General features: G+C 41.3%; 1 protein-coding gene and 1 long non-coding RNA gene across 2 annotated transcripts in view; one reads left to right on the forward strand and one right to left on the reverse strand.

Annotated features, from left to right (window-relative positions):
* Positions 1-24,698, forward strand: part of ARSK (arylsulfatase family member K) — a 43,805-nt gene that overhangs the window by 4,126 nt on the left and 14,981 nt on the right. Inside the window, exons 3-7 of the mRNA XM_072139767.1 lie at positions 1,096-1,255; positions 7,789-8,071; positions 8,666-8,837; positions 14,735-14,959; positions 17,013-17,240. Of these exons, the coding sequence (XP_071995868.1) occupies positions 1,096-1,255; positions 7,789-8,071; positions 8,666-8,837; positions 14,735-14,959; positions 17,013-17,240 (1,068 nt within the window). The remainder of the gene's footprint in view (positions 1-1,095; positions 1,256-7,788; positions 8,072-8,665; positions 8,838-14,734; positions 14,960-17,012; positions 17,241-24,698) is intronic.
* Positions 12,668-14,903, reverse strand: LOC140120833 (uncharacterized). The gene is made up of 3 exons (XR_011853987.1): positions 14,716-14,903; positions 14,554-14,604; positions 12,668-12,754 (listed from the first exon to the last, which is right to left on the reverse strand). It is a non-coding gene; the product is annotated as an uncharacterized lncRNA (long non-coding RNA).

Here is a 24,698-nt window from a genome sequence, read left to right on the forward strand (position 1 = left end):
AATGGGTATGCAGAGGGTTCATTCAGACGGCTGTCTGGGGGGACGTACATGTACGTTCCCATAGACGGCGACGTGTGGCACCGTACCACACCGTACACCATGAAAAGATAGATAATGCTCTATCTTTTACCGACTGTGCGGCCGTGCACCACTGTTTCTTATTGAGGGGGAAGGATCACCTCCTCCTCCTTTCCAGCACACGGCGGTATGCCCGCGCAGCGTGTGAATGCACCCTTAGTGTATCAGATAACAGAAAAGGAATCATGGTACAATCTGAGGGACAGGGTGCAATTTCTGAAACAGGGTTCAGAGTACAGGTTTAGGGTTATTGGATCAGGCAGGAAACAGGGTTCTGGTTCAGGTTAGGGACAGGATTCAGGGTTCATGATCAGGTTCAGGATATGGAGTTCCAGACACAGGTTCAGGGTATAGTGTTCCAGACACAGGTTCAGGATGTGTGGTGCCAGATACAGGTTCAGTATACAAGGTTCTGGATCACTTCAGGATGCAAGGTTCCAGATCAGGTTAGGATACAAGGTTTCAAATCAGATTAGACAGGATACAGGATTCCAGGCCAGGGGTTCCAGATCAGTCAGGATACAGGAACATTTAACAGATCACACTGGGGCTCAGAGTACTGGCTCCTGATGGTTACAGGCTTAGATACAGTTTTCAGAGCTGCTGGCAGGATACAGGGTTCTGGAGTCAGGTATATGTAACAGGCAGGAGAACTGCAAGTTACAGAAGTACTGGATCAGAATGCGGTACAGAGTCAGGTCTCAGAAGAAACCATAACCTGCCTTGAGTGAACTGAGCAGCAGCCATTTAGCCAGACCCAGGATGCCGCCCACATCAGCTGACTGACTAGGCCCTATATTATTCTGCCCACAGCTAAAACCAATTACTTCCATAATGAACCACCCAGCTTTCCAGGGATTCTGAAAAGACAGCTGACAATACCTGTTTCCAGTAAGGTAGTCCTGGGTGTGGCTGACAAGCCCAGAACCCAGCAGCCAGAGCCCTTTAGAGGATTCAGACAATTAGATTTAATTACTGGTGATAAGGGAATATGTAATTGATTCTGCTTTGTTCTAGCTATGTGGAGTGGTCTATTCCCTCACCTGACAGAATCCTGGAATAACTACAAGTGTCTAGACCCAGATCACCCCACATGGATGGACCTCGTAAAACAGAAGGGATACATCACTCAGAAATTTGGCAAAGAAGACTACAGAAGCGGATCTCATTCACTGAGGTGAGTTGACCAATTATAGTGGGATTGGGAACCCTGTGCATTTAGCCCACCTGAGGGTAGGGGCAACTTTAATATTTTAAATGGGAACACCCATTTTTTATTTCTGATTCGTATTCCCCAGGAAAATTACATTGATTCAATCTACGATTCAAGTCATTTTCATTGACAGGTGGTCTGAAAATCAAAACGTCAAAATGGGTAAAAAAATTAGCAAAGATGGGGATGTTTTGAGAAATACACTTTGGATCGAAAAACAATAAAAAGTATGTGAGAAATATCTCTTAAAAATCAATAGGAACATAGAAGCTAAACCAACTTATATACTGGGATGGGAAGAAGAGCTCAAAACAGAAGCACAGATAGCAGTCATTCACAATAGGATTTTCAAGGTGTGTAAGAATTCAAGAGAACTCCTATAAAAACGGTTACAAGGTGGTACAATACGCTCTCCACTCTGAGAAAGTGAGGGTTAGCTACCTCCAATCATTGTTGGCGCTGTAGGAATGGTCTGGGGGCATAGGGCATATAGTGTAGTCTTGCCATTCTATTTGGAGCTATTGGGCTTTAGTGAAGGAGAAAATATTCCAAATCTTGTGGAAGGAAATTAGTATCACATCTGATTCAGTACTTCTGTGGTTAGCCAATGAGACCTGGAAACCCCATAAACGTATTCGGCTACACATGTAACCCACGCTGCGAAACTCGTAATCACACCGAAATGGCTTCAAAAAGAACCATCATTGTTGAAGGAATGGATTGATAGATCCACAACCAGCCTGGGTCTCAGCTTGCTCTAATGGCCTTGAAAAACTCTGGATAGTAAGCAAAGTAAGTGGGTCATGTCTGGTCTCAACAGTATTTACAGATCTAAAGATCGGATGAGACCAGAACCCTGATCATATGACCTGCTATTGAGAAGCTAGAACTCATCCAAGGTCTGAACCAAGGTGGGATGTTCTCTAAAGCCACCTAAAGGGTGTCATGGGGTGTGGCTACAGCTAATATAAGCAAATTACCCATTCTGTCCATTGTCTTTTGCCTGGGGGTATAATTTACCATACTCCAATGAATAGTCACCAAGAAAATAACCACAATATAAGTATGCCATAATCTTTCTTCACTTTACTTCACTTTACTTTTACAAGTTTTTTTCATTTAACAATTCCAATATTCATATAAATATAGGAACACACAGCGATTTACTCAATAGTATAGCTTGCAGTTTCTTGACCATAGACATCATGGGAGATATTTATCATAAGCTGGTGCTCGTGTGCGAGCGTATGATAGCCCCGACACTGCATGTTCGCAGCGGGATACATTAAGAGGTTTCCGCCTCTTGATGTATCGGGGCAGCCGGCTGCGCAGCGTTTATCCTTTTCACATATGAAAAGTCGCCGGCAGCAGTAAGTGGGCCGGCGTGGGGACAGTAAAGCCCCGCGCTGGCCCACTCCCGGCCGTCCGCGCCGCCAGCTTGGCCGTCCGCACCCCCCCCTTCACTTCCCACTGGCGTGAAGGTGGGGGATCGGGGCAAATAATCGCAAAAGCTAGCATTTGCGATTATTTCAGCGCCACTGGCGTTGCGCAGAGGTCCCGATAAATATGCCCCCATGAGTATATAAATTCCAAAAACAATCCATTTGCTTAATCGCCAGTATAGCGTAGTTTAGAGATCATAAATGGAAAAAACTCATGTGTCCTGATCTTGGGCACAGACTCATACTCTTCCAAACGCCTCACAAAATGAGAGCCACATACTGTGACGTTTCGGGCGACACTCCCCCTTCATCAAACATGATGTTTGACCCCAATTTCAAAAGATCCTGGGGTGGAAACCAGGGGTAACTGAAAATGTGTACAACAGCACTGATAGAGACAGGTTGGAATTATATGTGTGAAATGCTGTATTTTTGTTAATAACAGTGAATTAGAGACTGGGGATCATTTACTAAGGGTCCAAACGCCACACTTTCATCGGGTTTACAGAATATTTCCGATTTGCGCCGAATTGCCCCGGGATTTTGGAGCACGCGATCGAATTGTGTTGCTTCCGTTCCGGCTTTCACGTGACAGAAATTGGGAGGCGTGGCAGTTGGATAACGGATTCGGAAAAAACGCAGAATTTAAAAAATTATTTTTGTCGCAAGATCAAGCACTCACATGCACCGGAAAGAAGAAGGTGAACTCCGGCGGACCTCGGCGCAGCAGCGACACTGGATATCGGGCGCACGACCTTAGTGAATTCCGGCAGACCCGAATCAGCGCCGGACAACGCCGCAGGATCGTGACTGGACCTGGTAAGTAAATGTGCCCCAGTGTGTTATTTTGTTATCCTGAGTACATTTAATAAACTTGTCTTCGTGGGAATTCCCCTTTAATGGGGAGAGCACTGCTAGAAACATTTTAATTAGGCGGTGAGCACTGTTGGGGCATTCTATTAATGGGGGAGCACTGCTGGGGGCATTGTGTTGGACGCTCAGCTGGAGACATTGTAAGGGGGACATTGCTGGGGACATTTCATTGGATGGGGGAACTCTGCTGAGGATGTTTCTTTAATGGGGGGCACTGCTGGGGACATTTCATTAGGTGGAGTACTATGCGTATATGTGGTACATATTTTTTTTTCCAAATAGTGAAAAGCCCAAAGACAAGGGGACATTATAGTTGTGTGGGGGTTGCTATAGAAAAAGGGGTATTATATAGGCAGTCCCCTACTTAAGACACCCGACTTACAGACGACCCCTAGTGATGAAGCTCTCTGGATGCTTTACTATAGTCCCAAGAGGCAATGACCAGCTGTAAGGTGTCTGTAATGAAGCTTTATTTATAATCCTTGGTCCCATTACAGCAGAAAATATTGAAACTCCAATTATCACTGGGGCAAAAATTTTTTTTGTCTGGAACTACAATAATAAAATATACAGTTTCGACTTACTTACAAATTCAACTTAACAAACCTATGGAATCAATTTTGTATATAAACCGGGGACTGCCTGTAATGTCCCTTTTTCTGTATCAAGACTTTAAAAGGGGCTGCTACAGAAAGCGGCAGCTGCTGGAAAGGGGGCATTTTAGACCTGGGGCTGCAGGAAACTGCACATTATATGGGTTGGGGTAGATATGGACTCTTTGCGGGCATACAATTTTATTTTCCAGAGACCATGGTAAGAGGGTTACCTGGCCCAGTTAGTGGTAAAAAAAAACTTTGGGGAATGCTGCTTTAAAGGGTTAAGCTTTCAATATTTTTTAAAGCATCATAAAATTCATCCAACTCAATTGAACGCTATAGACTGTGTATTAGACAACTGCACAAATGGACTCCATAAAATGCACTAAAAAAGACTTTATGATTGCAGATGATTGCACTGAATGGAAGTATACATTTTGACCTTTCAGTTCTGTTGTTGAAATCATTAAACCATCTTTGTACAGAGTAGCAGGAAAAAATAGCAGTGCTTTTTTGTCAGATTAAAGAAGGTTTTATTTTTAACAACAAGTCATCGGCAGCAAGATGGAGGAGTGGTCGTGGCGTTCATGGAAAAAGAGGTGGGAGGGATGTCCTCGTTGCAATATCTAGCATACAATATCAATAAATTAATTTCCTGCTTGTCTCTTATCTTGTAACTCTTGGATTTAGATATGCTTTAATAACATTTTTTGGATAAAAAGAGGCTTAACCCCTTAACGACCAGGCCCTTTTCGTTTTTTGCGTTTTCATTTTTCACTCCCCACCTTCAAAAATCCATAACTTTTTTTATTTTTCCATGAAAGAGCTGTGTGACGGCTTGTTTTCTGGGTAACAAATTGCACTTTATAGTGATGGTATTTAATATTCCATGTCATGTACTGGGAAGCGGGAAAAAAAATCCAAATGCAGTGAAACTGGTGAAAAAATGCACTTGCTCCATTTTCTTGTGGGCTTGGATATTACGGCTTTCACTGTGCGCCCCAAATGACATGTCTACTTTATTATTTAGGTCGGTACGATCATGGGGATACCAAATTTATATAGGTTTTATTATGTTTCCATACATTTGCAAAAACTAAAACTTCCTGTACAAAAAAAAAATCTTCATTTTGCCATCTTCTTGCGCTAATAACTTTTTCATACTTTGGTGTATGGAGCGGTGGCTGGTGTCATTTCTTGCAACTTTTGATGACATTTTCAATGCTACCGTTTTTAATTGAATTTTTTTTATGTTTTTCAAAATGGCAGAAAAGGGGCATCTTCAATTTTGGACACAATTGTCCGTCACAGGGTTAAACGCTGGGAATAAACGTCATTATATTTTGATATATCAGACATTTTGGGAAACAGTGATACCTTGTTAATGATTTTTACTGTTTATTTATATCAGTTCTAGAGAAATGGTGGTGATTTGAATTTTTAGATTTTTTCAATTACATTTTTTTTACTTTTTTGTTTTTACTATTTTTCAGATCCCCTGGGGTACTGTAACCCTAGGTGGTCTGATGCATGCTACCATATACTACTATATTACAGAATGGCTGTGTATGGGGATTTACCACATCATTCATATCAATGTGCAAATTGCACATTGTAATGAATGTATTAAATGGAGACCTTTGTGTGTTAAAATGAGGTCTTTGTACGACCTGAGGCTGTCATAGCAACAGATCACCGCTCCCTGGTGATGTCACAGGGAACGACAATCCAAGCCAATATAGTGACGCTCCTCCGGCTTTTTAAGGCTGCTGGCAATCGAGGGGGTTAACATCCGGGATTGGGCTAATACCACTCGTGGGTGATACCGGTGGGTATTTGCTGCAATATGTGTTCTCCATATAGCGGCAACCCATGTGTGACTATTACGTCACACATCGGTAAGGGGTTAAAGAAGATGATGATGGATGGGCTTCCTCATGTATCTAGTTTGGAAGGTTTCTTTTTTTTATCTGCAAGTATAGTATAACCTCTTCCCATTTTCAATATTGGGTGAAAGGTGTTATTTGTAATTATTTAAACTCACTTTTTAAAGGGACGCGGCCACCAGATTTTACACCATTAAACTACTAGCTTCTAAGGAATGAAATGTCCTTTCTAGGATCCCACATTTATGTGAACTTTCGCCCAATTACCTATTAATAAAATCCCCTCCAAAGTTACGTAAAAAATGAGCAGAGAGGAGTAAAATTTTGCCTAAGTTGAGTCATGAGGAGTGTCACTGCAGCAGCCCTCATGCAGCAGCAAGGTACTATAGTACAGTATTTAGAAACATGCATTTTTTGGCATATTAAATAATAAGAATCCCCTCTTTCAGATCACCACAGATACAGACAGTTAAACATGAGGTTTTCCAGGACCAATGGAAAGTCTGGAATAGTATGTATCCCATTGAGGTCCGACTAAGTCAATCTTTCCATTTTGTTCCCTAACAGCACTGTGAGATGTTCCATTGTTCTTAATAAGGGTATCCTTATTATGGGTAATATCCTTAATTTAAAAGAAAAATCCAAGAAAACGCCAGTGTGTATAGGCAAAGATATATACAATTTTTTATTTCTTATAGTTCAAATGCAAAAAGATAGATTCCATGCATCAAAATTTCATAAAATCATTTAAAAGTGGGAAAACACAAATCAAAAAACACACTAGTGGACCAAGGTCGATCACAAAGGTCCACATACAGCCACGAGTGCAAAGAAGTAGGGACAATTCCTTCAGACAAAATAAACAATAATTAATTGTTACAAAGAATACAGAAAATACATACAAAACAGTACTGGAAAACCAAAGTACTAAGAGGTGTAAAAATGTGGACTCCTGCAGTAGTCCCTATGCAAAATACCTGTGAACCCCTTGTGCAGAAAACGGTGAATAGATTATAGTAATGTAATCAAATAGTGAGCAATAGGGTTCCCTAGTAGTTCAAGGCCGTCAAGGGTTCCAGCCCAGTGGTGACCTCCTGCCTTCCCGTGCTTCCGCCGTGCCGTCCAGGTTTCCAGCCCAGCGGTGTCTTCACTCCGTACCAGCGTTACCAGTACTCCTCTGCGTTCCTGCTCTCATCTCAGGTTGTGACTGTTTCCTGCATTTGTTGCCTTGGCTGCCACCGTGGGTCTCATGCCAACCCCCGCGGTGGTCCAGAGGGTCCACAGACTCTTACCAAAGAGACTCTCAGATGGTTTGCCCCTCACGAACCGTGAGAGGAATCAGTGCTGACTGGGGGATGTCAACATATGTGATCAAGCAGCTTTAATTTTTTTTATGGCCATCCATATGTATATAGTCTGGTATATTGAATTTTAGCAGTTTTCCCTTCTATAGGCTCTATCTTTAATTCTGTCTTTGAAAATCACTTCTGTGATACATGTAGATAGTAGAGAATTTGCTTCATAACTCACTCTCACTTGGGGTTGCGGTACATAGAAACCTCAAAAATATATTAAATTCATTGTCCATCTCCCTTCGACAGCGTCTGAACTATAACAGTTTTGTAGCTCAAATTGATCATTGATCGGGGTAAAATCTTAAATGGCCTAAATCCTACTGATATAAATCTGTCTTCTTTCAGTAATCGCGTGGAAGCCTGGACGAGGGATGTGCCGTTTCTGCTCAGACAAGAAGGCAGACCAGTGGCTTCTCTTACTGCTAACAAGACTCAAACTCGCATTATGCTAGACGATTGGAAAAATGTAGATCTAGCCACCAGCTGGTTAAGAAAACAAGCAGCAGACTCCACTCAGCCCTTCTTTTTATATTTAGGCTTAAACTTGCCGCACCCTTATCCTTCAGAAAACATGGGAGAGAATTATGGTTCATCAACATTTTTAACTTCTACTTACTGGCTTAAGAAAGTAAGTTTTTTTAAACTCAGTTGGTATTTATAGGCACATCAAATCTTTATGCATTTAGGACCTGACACCATATTTCCATATGTCAATAATAATTAACAATGAGATATTTCTATATTCCTTGTTAGTTATTGTGCACCTAAAAAACTCTACAACTGTCAGGTCCTTCTGCAGTGTCAGAGTGTGAAGCTACATATTAGCAAGATACATTTGTGTTACTTTGTGCAAGTGTTTGAGACGTTGTATAAAAATGAATTTGTAGATCTTGTACAGGAAGCTTCTTCTCGGCATCAATTGGGGTAGAGCCATTCACAGGTTAAAAGTAGTGGTGTCTGAGGTTTCCTTTCGTTGACAGCTTGATGTTGCTGATTTAGGTAAGACGGGTTGTGGACTGCATTTAAAAACTTACATGTTTTGTGTTTCATTTTCACATATTAATAATTTTGGGTAAGGCCCTGATAAATCTGGAAAAGTTCTGCGCAAAATATAACCATGAATGATAAATACAAATGTTTCACTTCCTTACATTCTGTTTTCTTTATGTAAAATATGTGTTATTGTGGTATCTTCAGTTCAGTATCTTTCTGCCGTCTGTAGGTTGCGTATAAGAATGTTACTGTTCCCAAATGGTTGCCGTTAGAAGCCATGCACCAGGTGGATTACTATTCATCTTATACCAAAAACTGCACTGACCACTTCACCAGCCAGGAGATCCGTGATATAAGAGCTTATTATTATGCAATGTGTGCAGAGGCAGATGGTATAATGGGTGAGTAATACCTATTTATCTATAGCCAAATCATATGGACCTGCACGGTTCATGAAGGGGAAGCATCAGTTATATATGATGCTCGGAGTTCCTGCAGGGGCCACTGTTTGGTAATATCATAATTTTTTTAGTACATTGCTGCTTTGCTGTGGGGATGCAGGGACTTCTTGCATCATGTAAGCTCCCTCTGCACCCCTCAGCACCCTGCAGCAGCAATTATGGGGTGCCGATTGTGTCGCACGTCATGCCTCTGTTAATTCTTTATTAACTCAGTAGATGTCCGTCAGGGACTGTATAATGTTATGCACTATATAAGTACGGTACATAATTTACTGCACTACGCAAAAAGTATATATTAATTGATTTTTAAGAAAAATCTTAAATTCTAACTGGTGCGAAAGTGCATTTGAGGTTGGCACGTTGGCATACAGTCTCCGACTGTAGATGTCCATTTTTTTTTACATACCAGCAATCTGTGATTTTAAAAGAGAAAAAAATGCTGGCTCCCCAGCATCATATCATCATATTAAAGATAAGTATCTCATCTTTCAGATCACATCAGACTTATGGCTTTGTGAGCTACAGAAGCAGGTACAGACAGCTAAAGAGATAGTTGGAAATGCAAGCTGCAGATAAAGGTGCAGTTCCTGTCTATTTTTTAATTTAATGCCTAAAAACCCCATAAGCCTTAAAGCAAACCTGTCACCAGGAATGCGATTGTTGGCTGGTGACAGGATCCAATAGCCTATGCTATGCTGATTTTAACAATGCCTTTGTCAGCATTCTGCATCAGTCCAGTAACTTATAGTAGTTGGATTGACATTACTTGGCTCCCTGCCGGGAAGTATGCAGATACGTTTTCCAAGGTGTTAAATGGAAAACAATTCCTCCTTTTGCTACCTTGAAAGGCAGCCCCCTTAACATCAAGTATGACCTACAAGAAGTCTAAAGATATGGTGTGGGACTAAGCCAAACCAGTATATCCATTCTAGAAGGAACAGACTCCCAATTGTAGAACTGGTTCGGTCGCCTCAGTACAGCGTAGGGAACTGGATTGGCTGTGTCAGAGGATTTTGACTAGGGTCAGACAGTAGGTGGCTAAAACATGGCTATTGTATGTTTTAATATTGCTTTTGCAGGGCAGATATGATAACAGGGTACTGAGTAGGTTAGGGGTGAATTTTGGTGGTTGTCTTCTGTCCCACAGTGTAATATCTTTTAATGTCTTTCTTGGCATATTACATTCATGTATTAACTGTATTGTTAATGTTTTTATGTTATTGTATTTTATGGCTTGTTTGTACTTTTAAACTGATTTGTGACCTCTTCTTTTCCCCTTTTTTGGGGGACAATAAATTATTATTATTATTAATTACTTCATTGGAAAACACAAAGCGACATGGGACATGTGGGCAGTTTATAATTGACACAGCTCAAAGCAGAGACAGGAAGCAGTTCTTCTCATTGTCGCCCACTTCACTATTGCTGAGGAAGATTTCTTATGAGTAGCTTTAGAACAGAAGCTGACATTACTATGGAAAAAGAACAAGGTGTGCCACACAATATGAGCATTGTTGTATTTGTTTTTAAATTGAGAATCACGTAGGGTAGCATAGTGGATTTAATTACCCAGTCCATTCGCGATCCAGCGGCGCGTTCTCTGCGGTGGATTCAGGTCCGGCCGGGATTCACTAAGGCAGTTCCTCCGACGCTGCGCTGAAGTTCCCCGAAGCCCGCCGAAATGCACTCAAGTTCAACGGCCTATACCTGGTGAAGGTAAGCGCGAGTCCCGCGACACTTTTTTTCTTAAATGCGGCGGTTTTTCCAAATCCGTCGGGTTTTTGTTCGGCCACGCCCCCGATTTCCGTTGCGTGCATGCCAGCGCCGATGCGCCACAATCCGATTGCGTGTGCCAAAATCCCGGGGCAATACACGGAAAATCGGGGCAAATCGGAAATATTCAGGTAACACGTCGGAAAATGCGAATCGGGCCCTTAGTAAATGACCCCCAGTATGTGCAGTTAGTGCTGTCGACCCCTTCCACTTTCTTTAACGAAAATCTACCATCAAAATCTATCATGATAAACTATTTACTCATAGATCCAGGCACCATGACTGTGGTAATCTTCATATATTTGTTATCCATGGCCTCCTTTTTAAAATCAACTTCTTAAATTATGCCAATGATCACGACTGTGCATCATATAGTCGAATGCGTCTAACATGGTATATATTTGTTGGAAGTAAAATAATTTACTTTAAATAACCAACAAAATAACATCTGTCTTTTCAGAACTAGATGGGTCGATTAGCATTCAAGGCAGGACTGAATTATTGCTACTAGTTATGCTAATTAATAAACTGAATGAGAAGAAAGAAAATTGACCTTTCATAAGATATAGAGCTAAACTCATAACAGTGAATTAATTCCCGGGTTCTTTTCTTGCTCTTGAGATGAACTTGAAGGGGCTTTTGAGATAATGCTCGTGCTGTTACTATAGCAGGATATTGCATAATGAAGTTTTACTTTAGCTTAGAGAAACAAATGTAATTACTGTTCTGTCAAAAATACTGTTCTGTAGATTTATAGGCGCAGAGACTGGTCTATAAATATTTACGTATCTAGTAAATTCTCATAATCTATTACTCATAAAAACAAATAGGTAAATATGAGATTCAGCTTCAGTTTTGAAGACTATATCCAAATGGAATGACTTTGTTTCTGAATTTCCTGCATGAAAATACAGCATTGGGTTTCTCTGAGAGGCGCAAAAAACATCAATTTTGCTACATTCCTTATTAAAGGGGTTGGTCACTATCACAACATTTTAACAGTCAAAGTCCAAGACCCTAATGGGGTTCTCCATATAGTACTTACCCTGGTAAAGTTCATTCTAGGGGAATAAAGGTTTACAAATTATTTTTACAATCCAGAAGGGCTCTGGTGGCGTTGCCAGAACCCCTCGATGCTGTAGCTTCACAGGCTATTACACTGTTTCCCTTCCCTCTGCTTCCTCAACACTTCCTCTCCCTCTGGCAAATGTAATCTGACACAGTAGCAGGGGGAAGTTCTCATGCACAGTGTAACAACTTGTGCAGCTCCAGCATGCTCTGGTAACACCCCCCAATAGACCTGATGGCTCATTAGCATATTTTAAAAGTTGATTTTAGAAGAAAGAAAGCCATGGATAACAAATATAAGAAGATTGCCACTCTCACAGTGCCTGGAATAAGTGTCCCTGGTTTATCATACTTGATTTTGAGGGTAGATTTTTCTTAACCTCTAATCGCTCTGTGCCGTACATGTAAGTCGCAGAGCTGCTAACACTGTATGAAAAAGACTCACGAGGTGAGCCCACATCATATTGTAGTGGGGTTTGCTGCATAAACACCCACCGCTAACACCCGTGATTGGTGATATTAACCACTTAATTGTGCATCTTTGTTGAGATGGTCAATCAGTTACCATGACAGCCTCGGCACATTGTAATGAATTCTATGTAAAAACGCCATATACTGCAATTTAGTAGTATTGCAGTAAATGGTAGGAACAATCAAACTATCTATGGTTAAAGTACCCTAGAGCAGTGATGGCGAACCTTTTAGAGCCCGAGTGCCCAAACTTCAACCAAAAGCCGCTTATTTATTTCAAAGTGCCAGCACAGCAATTTAAGCAACAATTTATTTCTCCTCGTTCTTTGACAACTTTCAATCGTTCAGCCTCTTAAAGACACCAACGCAGTTGAAAGGAGGAGGGTCAATTCACCTATTATTATAGGAAGATTCTGTAGGAAGATTCTTTGAGTCCTGTATGGTGAACTTCATGCTGGAGTGATGGCCTGGGTGCCCACAGAGAGGTCTCCGAGTGCCGCCTCTGGCACCAGTGCCATGGGTTCGCCACCACTGCCCTAGAGGTTCTAAAAAATAGTAAAAAAAAATAAAAAGTATAAAAAAAATAAAAAATAAAACAAACCTAAAAATTAAAATCGTGCTTCTTTCCCTAGAACTGATATAAAATTAAATAAACAGTAAAAATCACAAACATGTGATTACAAACAGTTAAAATCACAAACATCTATCAAGATAGAAAAAAGGTTATTCCTGGTGGTGAACCCCATAATGGAAAATAGAGCCCAAATATCCAAAATGCCACTTTTACACCATTTACATCGCATTAAAATTTAATAAAAAGTGATTAAAAGATTGCACAGTTCTCAAAATGGTAGCAGTGGAAATGACAGCTCATTTAGCAAAAAATGATGTCTTCCACAGCTCCGTACACTGAAGTTCGAAAAACTTTTTTGGTGCACCTTTTACAATAGGGCTTGCGACACTTCTGTCGGACTTTGGATGTTAAATCTGGCGCACGGTCCAACTGAGTACCGGAACGCCCCCTAATTTGGGGCATGGTGCCTAGTGCAGCTGCGGCACAAAAGGGTTACATGCAACACAATTTTGGTGCATGCTCTTCTTAAATACCTGTGCAAGCAGTTTGCACCTAAAATTGCACCTAAATGTGCCCCATTGTTTTCATTTTTGAAAATGTATTCAAACACAAAAAAACTGTATAAATTTGGTATCACCGTGATCTTACTGATTCAAAGATTATAATAGATGTATCATCATTTGGAGTGCAAAATGAAAGTCGTAAAAACTGAGCCCACAAGAAAGTAAAGCAAATATGTTTTTTCACCTATTTCACCACATTTGGAATTCCCAGTACACGGCATGGAATAATAAATAACGTCACTGAGAAGTTACATTTGTTACGCAGAAAATAAGCCCTCACACAGCTCTGTACAGGAAAAATGAAAAAGATTTTTGAAGGTGGGGAATGAAAAATGAGAGAACAAACTCTGCATCCTTAAGGGGTTAAAGCTGAGCTGCAGAAACCGAGAACGGAGAAGGATTTTCATTTCATTATTTGATGTTATTCTAGCAATAGAGACTTACAAAATTAGCTTATTGAATATTAGAGCCCCAATAATCTGATAAGAAAAATATCTTACTAACCTGCAAACCTGCTGGGAAAGCATTTATATATTTTCCCAATGGCTGGATTCAAGCCATAGGGTTCCGAGCCATCACAAGTGCGGGTGTTCAATAAATTGTCAATCGATAATCAAATGACTTTTGTGCTTTTAGTGGAAGCTTTTATGCATTTTGCACCCAGCTATGGAACATACTTTTTCCTTAGCAACTAATTCTGTAGGTTTGTTATTTCCAAACAAACATTACCTCCATTATATTTAAAGCTTTTACCTGTTTCTCAGCCAATTATAGGATTATTTTTTGAATCCATGGCAACCACTAAAAGGATTGTGTATAATTTTGGCTTTTCTTTTTGGATTTTTGATTTTACATCGCAGGTTTCCTCGGCTAGAATACAATATTATGGGGATATAGACATCATGGGAGGGTCCTCTGCAGGGGATCGCATTCATTCTGCCAAATCGAGGGAAGAGAGACTTCATCTTTCCCTTTGAAATAGACCCAACAGCATCCAAATTAGTTTTTTTTCTGCTATTTCGCTATTTTCTGCTATTCCAATAGTAGGAAAGACCATGGGCCCTCCGGAGGATCCTCTGAGGCTCTGGTGGGCCAGTCCCACGCTGGCTGATGATGTCTCGCTCCTGCTTTAATAAGTAATAACTCTGATGGGTTGAAAACAGTTTTGTGCAGTTAAAGTGTAAGAACAGCAAGTTATTATCATTACCTCTGGTCCAGGGGCAGAGAGAGTCCTACGATCAGTATAATGGGACTGCATCTGAAAAAAATGGCAATAAATAAATCCGAGGTCAAACTCTTTCCTAATACATGGATTTATGACATAACTTTGAAATAATTCACCAGTTTTCATGAACGGTTTGAAAATCACCTGTATTTATCTTTGTTAGGTGAAATTATTTCAGCACTGGAGGAAACAGGACTTCTCAATACAACATACGTGTTCTTTACCTCAGACCACGGGGAACTTGCAATGGAGCACAGGCAATTTTATAAGATGAGCATGTATGAAGGAAGTTCTCATGTTCCGCTTCTTCTAATGGGACCCAATATCCGACCTGGAAAGAAAATATCAAATATTGTATCTCTTGTGGATCTTTACCCCACTATGCTTGGTAAGTTAGAAATATTTACCTATAAAATGCTTCATCATTATCTACTCTCTGTGGATTATAATAGATGAATATTACATTGTGTGAATAATTTGGTCTTTGCATATTGAAATCACTAGAAACAGGTGTTTTTTTTATCCTGGCTCATGCTGCTTTATCTTGGCTCAACTTTTGAAATTTCTTATGAAATCAATTCCATAAAATATGGTCACATCACTAGAAGGTATATACTCGAGTATAAGCCGACCCGAGTATAAGCTGAGACCCCTAATTTTACCACCAAAAACTGGGAAAACTTATTGACTCGAGTATAAGCCAAGGGTGTAGTATAGAGCCAGCCAGCCCCCCTGTAGTATAAAGCCAGCCCCCCTGTAGTATACAGCCAGCCCCCTGTAGTGTACAGCCAGCCCCCATGTAGTATACAGCCAGCCCCCATGTAGTATACAGCCAGCCCCCATGTAGTGTACAGCCAGCCCCCCTGTAGTATAAAGCCAGCCCCCCTGTAGTATAAAGCCAGCCCCCCTGTAGTATACAGCCAGCCCCCATGTAGTATACAGCCAGCCCCCCTGTAGTATAAAGCCAGCCCCCCTGTAGTATAAAGCCAGCCCCCCTGTAGTATACAGCCAGCCCCCATGTAGTATACAGCCAGCCCCCATGTAGTATACAGCCAGCCCCCATGTAGTATACAGCCAGACCCCATGTAGTGTACAGCCAGCCCCCATGTAGTGTACAGCCAGCCCCATGTAGTATACAGCCAGCCCCCATGTAGCATACAGCCAGCCCCCGTGTAGCATACAGCCAGCCCCCATGTAGTATACAGCCAGCCCCCTGCTAAGCACATAAAAACAATAAACTTAATACTCACCCCCGGTGCTCGGTGTGGCTCCCGATCCTTGGCGCGGTCCCGGCGGCTCCTCTTCTTTGTTCTCTAGCCAGCAGAGTCGCGTCCATGCGATCTGCCGGTGGGCGCACACTATGATGTGCCGACACCGCTGCATCATAGTGTGTGCCCACTGGCAGATTGCATGGACGCGATTCTGCTGGCTAGAGAAGAAAGAAGAGGAGCCGCTGGGACCCGCGTTGAGAATTTGAAGCCGCACCAAGCATCTGGGCAGCGAATGGTGAGTATTAAGTTTTTTTTTTATTTTTTAATTGACTCGTGTATAAGCCGAGGTGAGGTTTTTCAGCACATTTTTTATGCTGAAAAACTTGGCTTATACACGAGTATATACGGTACATAAAGGATAACTGTGATATAATATCACAATCATATGTTCTTTCCAAAAGATTGATTTAGTTATACATACAATTACACAATTAATTAATAAATAAATACATACACAACCCTGCGCCTGTGGGGAGGATCAGACCCCCCCCACTAGGTATTTTGGGGCCCCTGACTGGGAAATTTTGCTAGTCCCCCACAGAATGATAATCCTGTGTGCACAGTGAGTTCCCTACACCTGGGAAGGGAGGAGGATTTTCTGTGACTTGGAGCCTCTTCTCCTCGAGGCCCCCTGAACACAATCACACTAACACCCCCTGATGGCGGCCCTGAGGAGGATATCCAGTCTTGGTAAATTTCCTCCAGTATCTGGGCATGTTGTTCTGATATTTATTATTGTGATTTGCAAATTGATTGTAAATAGTGGCTTTTATACCCAGGCAACAACCAGTTACCATTCAGATGATAAGTGGAATTTTACACTAAAACTTATTCAGGCAAACATATTTGGCCATATTTCACTGGCCAGGGAGCATAACTGTAAGCATTATAGTCATCTATGAAACGGAAAGTTTCTTCATCCCTGCGGAACTTCTGTCCTGTACTAGAAACAGAATAACAGAATAGGCCAGTTATCATGCAGGGGCAGGGGATAACTATGATGCTTTGAGCCTTGGCCCTAGGTATCATAGGTTGGTATAATAATATGTGTCCAAACGATTTGTGATCCTCTGATAATTTCTATTGCCAGTTTATTATGTGCTTATGTGTTATATAAAGAATCAGCCAAATGTTTGTCTCAATACATTTTTTTTGTTTTCTCTTGTTTAGAAATCGCTGGAGTTTCTATGCCTCAACGCTTAAGCGGCTTTTCTCTGATGCCATTAACCTATGCAAGGTCAAAGAATGATTTGATTTCAGAATCTGACCTTCACCCTAACTGGGCTCTGAGTCAGTTTCATGGTTCTGATGCAAATGCATCAACCTACATGCTGAGAGTGGATAAGTGGAAGTACATTGCATACTCTGATGGTGATTCAGTTCCTCCACAGCTGTTTGGTAAGATCAATTGTTAGAATAGTCGCTGTAATTTTCTACGTTACTTTTAGTAAAAATAGATTTGATTTGTTTCTTATGTGCTCCTTATCCGGATGGTGTAATATCCTACCTATTAGCTATTTGGTCGAAGAACAAGAAAGAAAGTATTGATTTCTCAAACATTGTTGAAACTGAGGTTAAGCATCACCTGTGTCCAGCGGGTTTCTTTCCCATTCGGTTATCAAATGGTGCACAAATATGATGCTGAAACTTTTGGTAGAACAGATGTCCTTGGATATAAAATACATGGACATTGGTGGCCATGATCCTGGAGTATTAGTGGATTTAGCCTAGTAATGCCTGTCTAAGCCTGGGACATAGATGCCAAGCATGTCCTGCAGCCTGCAATCAAACACCCCATATGGATCATTTTTATGGAAACCTCAAGCAGTTTTTATGTTTATCATGCCAGTCTCTCCTCTGTTCACACTCCCAGTACCAGCAATCAAGAATTAACTCCTTACAGGTGTTTTCCCACGAACAAAAGTTAGGCCTTATCCATGGAATAGGGCCTAACTTGCTGATCTCGAAAACAAGGGGTCCGTCAGATTAATGTAGCAGATGGCCGCACATGACCGTTCTGCTCCATTAATCTCTACGGAGCTGACGGAGATCTGTGAGCACAGCCCCCGACAATTTCTGTCAGCTCCATAGGGATTAATGGAACAGAACGGTCATGCGCGGCAGTCTGACGAGGGGTCAGCACTGAACCCCCCATTAATCAGCAAGTTAAGCCCTATCCAGAGGATAGGGCCTAACTTTTCTTTGTGGGAAAACCCCTTTAAGAAGACTTTTGAAATTCCAAGTAATTATTGATTTCCTTCAGCTTCATAGAGATTAATGGAGCAGAACAGTCATGCGCGGCCGTCTGCTCCATTTATCTGACAGATCCCTTGTTTTTGCGATCTGTGGGGGTCTCAGCGATGAGACCCAACTGATCAGCAAGTTAGGCCCTATTCCGTGGATAGGGCCTAACTTTTCTTCGTGGGAAAACCCCTTTAATGGAACTCATGCACACACTAAGGGGGACATTTATCAGTTCTTCTAAGCCAGTTTCTGCTGTAGATGCACTGAAATAATTGCAATTTCTTGCCAACTGCAAGAAATAGCAATTATATTTGTGCCTTCACCACCTCAATGCCATGTGGGTATGAGCTGGGGTGGCCACAGTATGAAGAAGAGCTGTTGGTTTGGGGCAACAGTATGAAAGGGAGCTGCTGGGGGCAAGGTATGAAAGGGAGCTACTGGAGGCAAGGTATGAAAAGGAGCTGCTGGGGGGGCGGTATGAAAGTGAGCTGCTGGGGGCACGGTATGAAAAGGAGCTGCTGGGGGGGCGGTATGAAAGGGAGCTTCTAGGGGCACAGTATGAATAGGAACTGCTGGGTGGGGGACACATGATGGACGTGTCTGTCAGGCTGTTCAGTGGATTCCATCACTCTACCTTCTATTCAGTACAGTGGGAGATGAGGAGTATAGAGAATGATAAGAAAACATCTGCTGATACTCCAAGTTGAGGAGACACAAATAATAATATAGACAATAATAAAGGAGACCCCAGGGCAGTAAAAGAAAACCCTAGAGAAGATAAATATAATAATGGTGGGCAGATAATATCAGCTGAATTTCAATAGAGACATACAAATACTACTTCTATTTGTGGTATGTTTCTTGAAGTTTTTGGGTAGGTCTGTGTACTGGATTACGGGCTCCTGCTGTGGCTGGTATTTTTGAGGCCTGCCCCATGTTGTGGCTAATATTTTTAAGTTGTGCAGATAGCATCCTACCTGATTTTGCATTGTCTTTTTACTGTAACAAAGTTTTCATTAATTTTTTGAATCAGAAATAAAAAGTAGTTGTTAAAGTTGGAATCTGAGTTCAATAGTGTTGCTATCTTTGTCAGAGCAGGTCTATGTCGGTATGACCCCATTTGTCTCAACTACCAGTAATGTCACCAACCTGAAGAAAGTAATGTACCGTAATTTTCCCCTCTTAGCTTTCAATCCTGTCATATTCTGACTTAGTGCTTTTTTTGTTTTTACTTTAAAGCCACAAAATTAGACCTAATATTTCAGTAAGGATAGCTGCACACGGGCAATGCATAAACAGTCTGTGTTCAGTCAGGGAAAAATTGACAATTTTTCATAAGTGTTGAAAAAGTTTTGCTTTAGTATTTCATTACTTTTTTCCTGACAGAGTGGCATTGTTTTTTTATTTCAGTTTTTCACTTCAGTCCAACAAAAACTGAAGCTTTTTTCAGCGTTTCATAACAACTATCAGAAGAAAAAAAACTTTTTCATGAATTTTCTAAATAATATTTTTTTTCTGGAGGGTGTAAATCTAATTACGGTAGGCCTTATTCACATCCCCATGTATGTATTTTAATGACTACATTCATCAGATAGTTTAGATTCTTTTATGATAAATTCCTTTATTAAGATATCATAGGTTTTTTGTAGCAGTAAGCAGGCCATGACTGCCATGGGCCCTGGGCTGTATGAATATTATAGCCCCTACAAGTTTGGAATTAATTCCCTAAATATGGTACTAGAAACGGCTTCTTGGAGAATGGAGGATGTGTCCCTTCTGCTGCTTTCCATCTGCGGGTTCAGAGCCTTCAAAAGTTGTGAAATGGCTCTTGTGTACATGTGTATTGAGAGCAGGAACATATTTATGAGGATTTCATGGGTAAAGGTCCTTCTGAGTAGAAAATTTGGTAGGTGGTTATGGTGGCCTTTCTCCCCATAGAAGGCTACCGACTAATGGCCTATAGTATAATCCACTCTTGGCACCAAGTATGGGTAAACAGTAGTGGATTGGGATGGGGAGGCAAAGGGGCATGTGCCAGTATCCATATGGATTTTTTGATCACTCCCCTGAAGAGGTTGGAGTTGGTTTTATGGACCAAGAAGAAGCAGAGTAAAAATTCCCCACGTCCAACCTTATCAGTGTCCTAACAATGTCCAAAAAATGTGAAACCTTTGGCAGAGTATTACCGTATATACTCGTGTATAAGCCCAGTTTTTCAGCACAAAAAATGTGCTGAAAAACCTCACTTCGGCTTATACACGAGTCAATGAAAAAAAATAAATGTTAATACTCACCCTCAGGTGCCCGGATCCACTGGCGGCGGCTCCCGATACCCGCCGGCGGCTCCCGAAGTTCAGCACATTAAATAAATAAACTTAGCTCTCACCTTCCGGCGATACTCACCCCCGAGCCACGGCGCTGGCTTCCGATCCTCGGCGGTGGCTCTCGATCCCTGGCTGCGGCTGTCTTCTTTCTTCTTTTGCAGGCGGAGTCGCGTCCATGCGATCTCCCCGCCGGCGCTTACTATGACGTCATCAGCGGCGACACCGCCGCATCATAGTGACCGCCGCCGGGGAGATCGCATGGACGCGCCTCCGCCGGCAAGAGAAGACAAATGTGCTCAACATACATGGGGGCAGGCTGGCTGTATACCTGAGGGGGCAGGCTGGCTGTATACCTGAGGGGGCAGGCTGGCTGTATACCTGAGGGGGCAGGCTGGCTGTATACATGAGGGGGCAGGCTGGCTGTATACATGAGGGGGCAGGCTGGCTGTATACCTGAGGGGGCAGGCTGGCTGTATACCTGAGGGGGCAGGCTGGCTGTATACATGAGGGGGCAGGCTGGCTGTATACATGAGGGGGCAGGCTGGCTGTATACATGAGGGGGCAGGCTGGCTGTATACATGAGGGGGGGCAGGCTGTATACCACTTAGGACTGGCTGTATACTACACCCTCGGCTTATACTCGAGTCAATAGGTTTTCCCAGTTTTTGGTGGAAAAATTAGGGGTCTCGGCTTATACTCGGGTCAGCTTATACTCGAGTATATATGGTAGCTTTTTGCACTGACTTTCTATATGGTACACAGGACCAGCAGGCACTATGATGTCTGACAGCTGACGGTCATACTGAAACATCAATGTTAGATGAGTAAAAGCTTACATTTTTGTTGTACCCACTGCACTCTGTTCGCTTTACACATGGCTATTACACTATACAACATAAGGTGCCATAAGAGAACTTTAAGTTATCAAATTTATTATGCAGGCGATCCTCACAGCAGACTTACAGACGACCACTAGTGACAGATGGACCTCTCTGCTCACTGTGACCTCTGGTGAAGCTTTCTGGATGCTTTACTTTAGTCCCAGACTGCAATGATCAGGTGTAAGGTGTCTGTAATGAAGCTTTATTTATTATCCCTGTTCCAATTGTCATAGAGACAAAAAAAAATTTGCCTGGAGCTCCAAAATGTGTAATTTTTGTAAAAAAGTTGGAATTATTATATACAGTTCCGACTTAAATACATATTCAACTTGAGTACAAACCTAAAGCACTTATCTTGTACATAACCTGGGACTGTCTGCACTATAATGACTTACATGTGACAAAGTGTCTATGTAGAACCAGTGTATGGCAGATAATGGGGCTCATTTACTTACCCGGTCCAGTCTCAATCCAGCGGTGCGTTCTCCGACGAGGATTCGGGTTCTGCCGGGATTAAGGTCGTGCGCCTGATATCTAGTAGGTGTCGCTGCTGCGCCGAGGTTCACCTTCTTCTTCTTCCCGATGCATGTGAGTACTTGATCTTGCGACACTTTTAGTTTTTTAAATTATGCGTTTTTTCCGAATCCGTCGGGTTTTCCGACGGCCACGACCCCCGATCTCTGTCGCGTGAAAGCTGGTGCCAAAATCTGATTGTGTGCGCCAAAATCCCGACAAAATTTGGCGCAAAACAGAAAAATTCGGGAAACCCAACGAAAGTGCGGCCGCAGAGCCCTTAGGAAATGAGCCCCATTGTATGGACATAATTCTGTCCTTACATTAGTAACTTGCTTTTTTTAATGTTAGCATGTTGTGTTACTGTTGCTAATGCATGTGAACTTGTTCCCCAGGCTTAAAGAAAATCTTATATCAAAATCAAGCATGACAAACCAGAGACACTGTGGTAATCCTTCCTTCTTAAATCAACTTTTAAAATTATGCTAATTCGTCTGAATAAACTTGTGGATCTGAATAAGCCTGTGAATCTGCAAAAATTAGGGGCTCTGGTAATACCCCCAGAGCGGCTCAGTGCTGCAGATTAATAGGCTGTTACAATGACCAGGACATGTCTCACCCATCCCCCTGCTCTCTCATTCCTCCCTGCCTGTGTAATCTATCAGCAACTGGAACTGCAGGGGGAGACCTGCTCTGCTCATTGTAAAAGCCTGTGTAGAAACAGTACAATGGGGCTCTGGAAACGCCCAGCAGAGCACTTCAGACTCATTAGCATAATTTGAAAAGTTGATTTTAGAAGGAAGGACAACAAATATAAAAAGATTGCCACAGTCATGGTGCCTAGATCTATGAGTAAGTTCCCCAGGTTTATCATAATTGATTTTGATGGTAGATTTTCTTTAAAGTAGCCGGACAGTCCCTGGGTCAATAGAACAATGGAGTTATATCTTTTGCCATTTCTATTTTGTGTATTTTAACTACTCATCTCATTGCAGTAAAGGTTATTTATATACACATGTGGATTTTGTTATTCATTTCAGTATAAAAATACTGTACGTTCCATTTACTACTAATGTCTTTGCATCCACACCTTCCTGCTCTCATTCAAGAATTACAAATAATGATGTTTCTGGTGTTAATGGTAATTGCTGTTGCCTCTGAAATGTGAATTTGAGTTACGGTAATGAATTTAGCTTTTTGTTAATCCTCTGAAATTAGGTGATTAGTGATTAGCAGCACTATAAGAATCCAGATTAGCAGTTAAAATTCTATGCTCTTCCATGAATAAGTCATAAAAAGTACACAGAAAACAGTATGCACTTACATGGGGACAACATTTGTGTGAAGGCCATAACCTAGGGTTTATAGCTTACAGAAAGGTTATATTGGAAGCCCCATTTTGATATCAGCTGCCTACTTACTTGTCTTGCTTATTTTATTTTACACCTCTGCATCAAATCTTTAAAAAGAAGATTAAATCTTTAAAGAAAGATTAAATGGATATTCCCATGAAGAAAATATTATTAAATGTACAAATTAACTAACAATATAACACATTGGGGCAGATTTATCAAGCAGTCTGAAAGTCAGAATATTTCCAGTTGCCCATGGCAACCAATCACAGCTCCCCTTTAAAATATTCATGAGCACTGGTGAAATGAAAGCTGAGCTGTGATTGGTTGCCATGGGCAACTGGAAATATTCTGACTTTCAGACTGCTTGATAAATCTGCCCCATTCTCTAATTCACTGTGATTAAGAATATTACACCAATTCACTGATATAATTCCAACGTGTCTCTTTCAGTCCTGGTGTTTACAATTTTGGTTGTCCCTGGATCCAACCGTAAATCTTCTGACTATGGTCGGATTCTTTTCATGAATAGCTTCTCTTGTCTGCACACTGCATATTCTCTGCTTTCTACCTTTCCTTTACAAGACCAGCTCTGACACATGCACTTCCTACCAGCAAGCAGCAATGTGCAGAGACTTACTCTACAAGCTACAGGCAAGATTAGGTCTTTATCTGGGAGGAAGGAATCAAATGGTAGATTTCCTTTAAAGCGATTCATGTACTAACAAAAATATGTTTTTAATTAAGTATTAAATGCCCTTTTGGAACCTGTCATCACTGAACTATGCCATTCGTGATGACAGGTTTCCTTTCAGGGGTTAAAGGGTAACAACCACTCTTACAAACAACAACCCTTTGCATCCTTTAATAGGTGCCCCTCTACAAAAACCCCCATGACATCCTTTTTCCCGTAATAGAAGCTGAAAGAAAAACATTTTCTAATCGGATGTTACCTTTCATTAATCATCTATTGCATAAAATTGAGTGTGTACAGAGTAGTGGATTATTCTAGTTAATGAGCAATTGTACTTCCTGTAATTATGTGCGATACATGTTCATGCAGGGTTAAGCTCGCCATTATATCATATGGTATATACCGTACTTTCTTAGTCCGCTGTTAATTGCATAAATAACGAAGGAAGTAATCAGGTTTGATCAGTGTTAGTGCAGAAAACATTTTTAGTATTCCCCACTTGCATATAATTACTTGTTCCACACAACAAATCTTGCCATATAATTGTTATTACTGAAGAGTGTTTATAATGTTTATGTGATTGCAGTGCATGACATGAATTTACGAAGGTAATTACATCCTATCATGTTTATTTTTACGTATAGTTATGATTCATTTATGTTACAGTACTCTCTGCTAGTGTTTTTTTTTCTTGTTCCTTTTTATAAACATATTTACATATTGTATAATGTGTTTGGATCTATATGTTAAAGCTCTGTGATTCAATATTGATAGAACGGATTTGCAGAGATCATTGGGTATAACAATAAATTGCTAACCATAACTGTTATTACTAATATTTAAAGGAA

This window comes from Engystomops pustulosus, chromosome 1 (genome assembly GCF_040894005.1).
Source record: "Engystomops pustulosus chromosome 1, aEngPut4.maternal, whole genome shotgun sequence".
NCBI classification, from domain to species: Eukaryota; Metazoa; Chordata; class Amphibia; order Anura; family Leptodactylidae; genus Engystomops; species Engystomops pustulosus.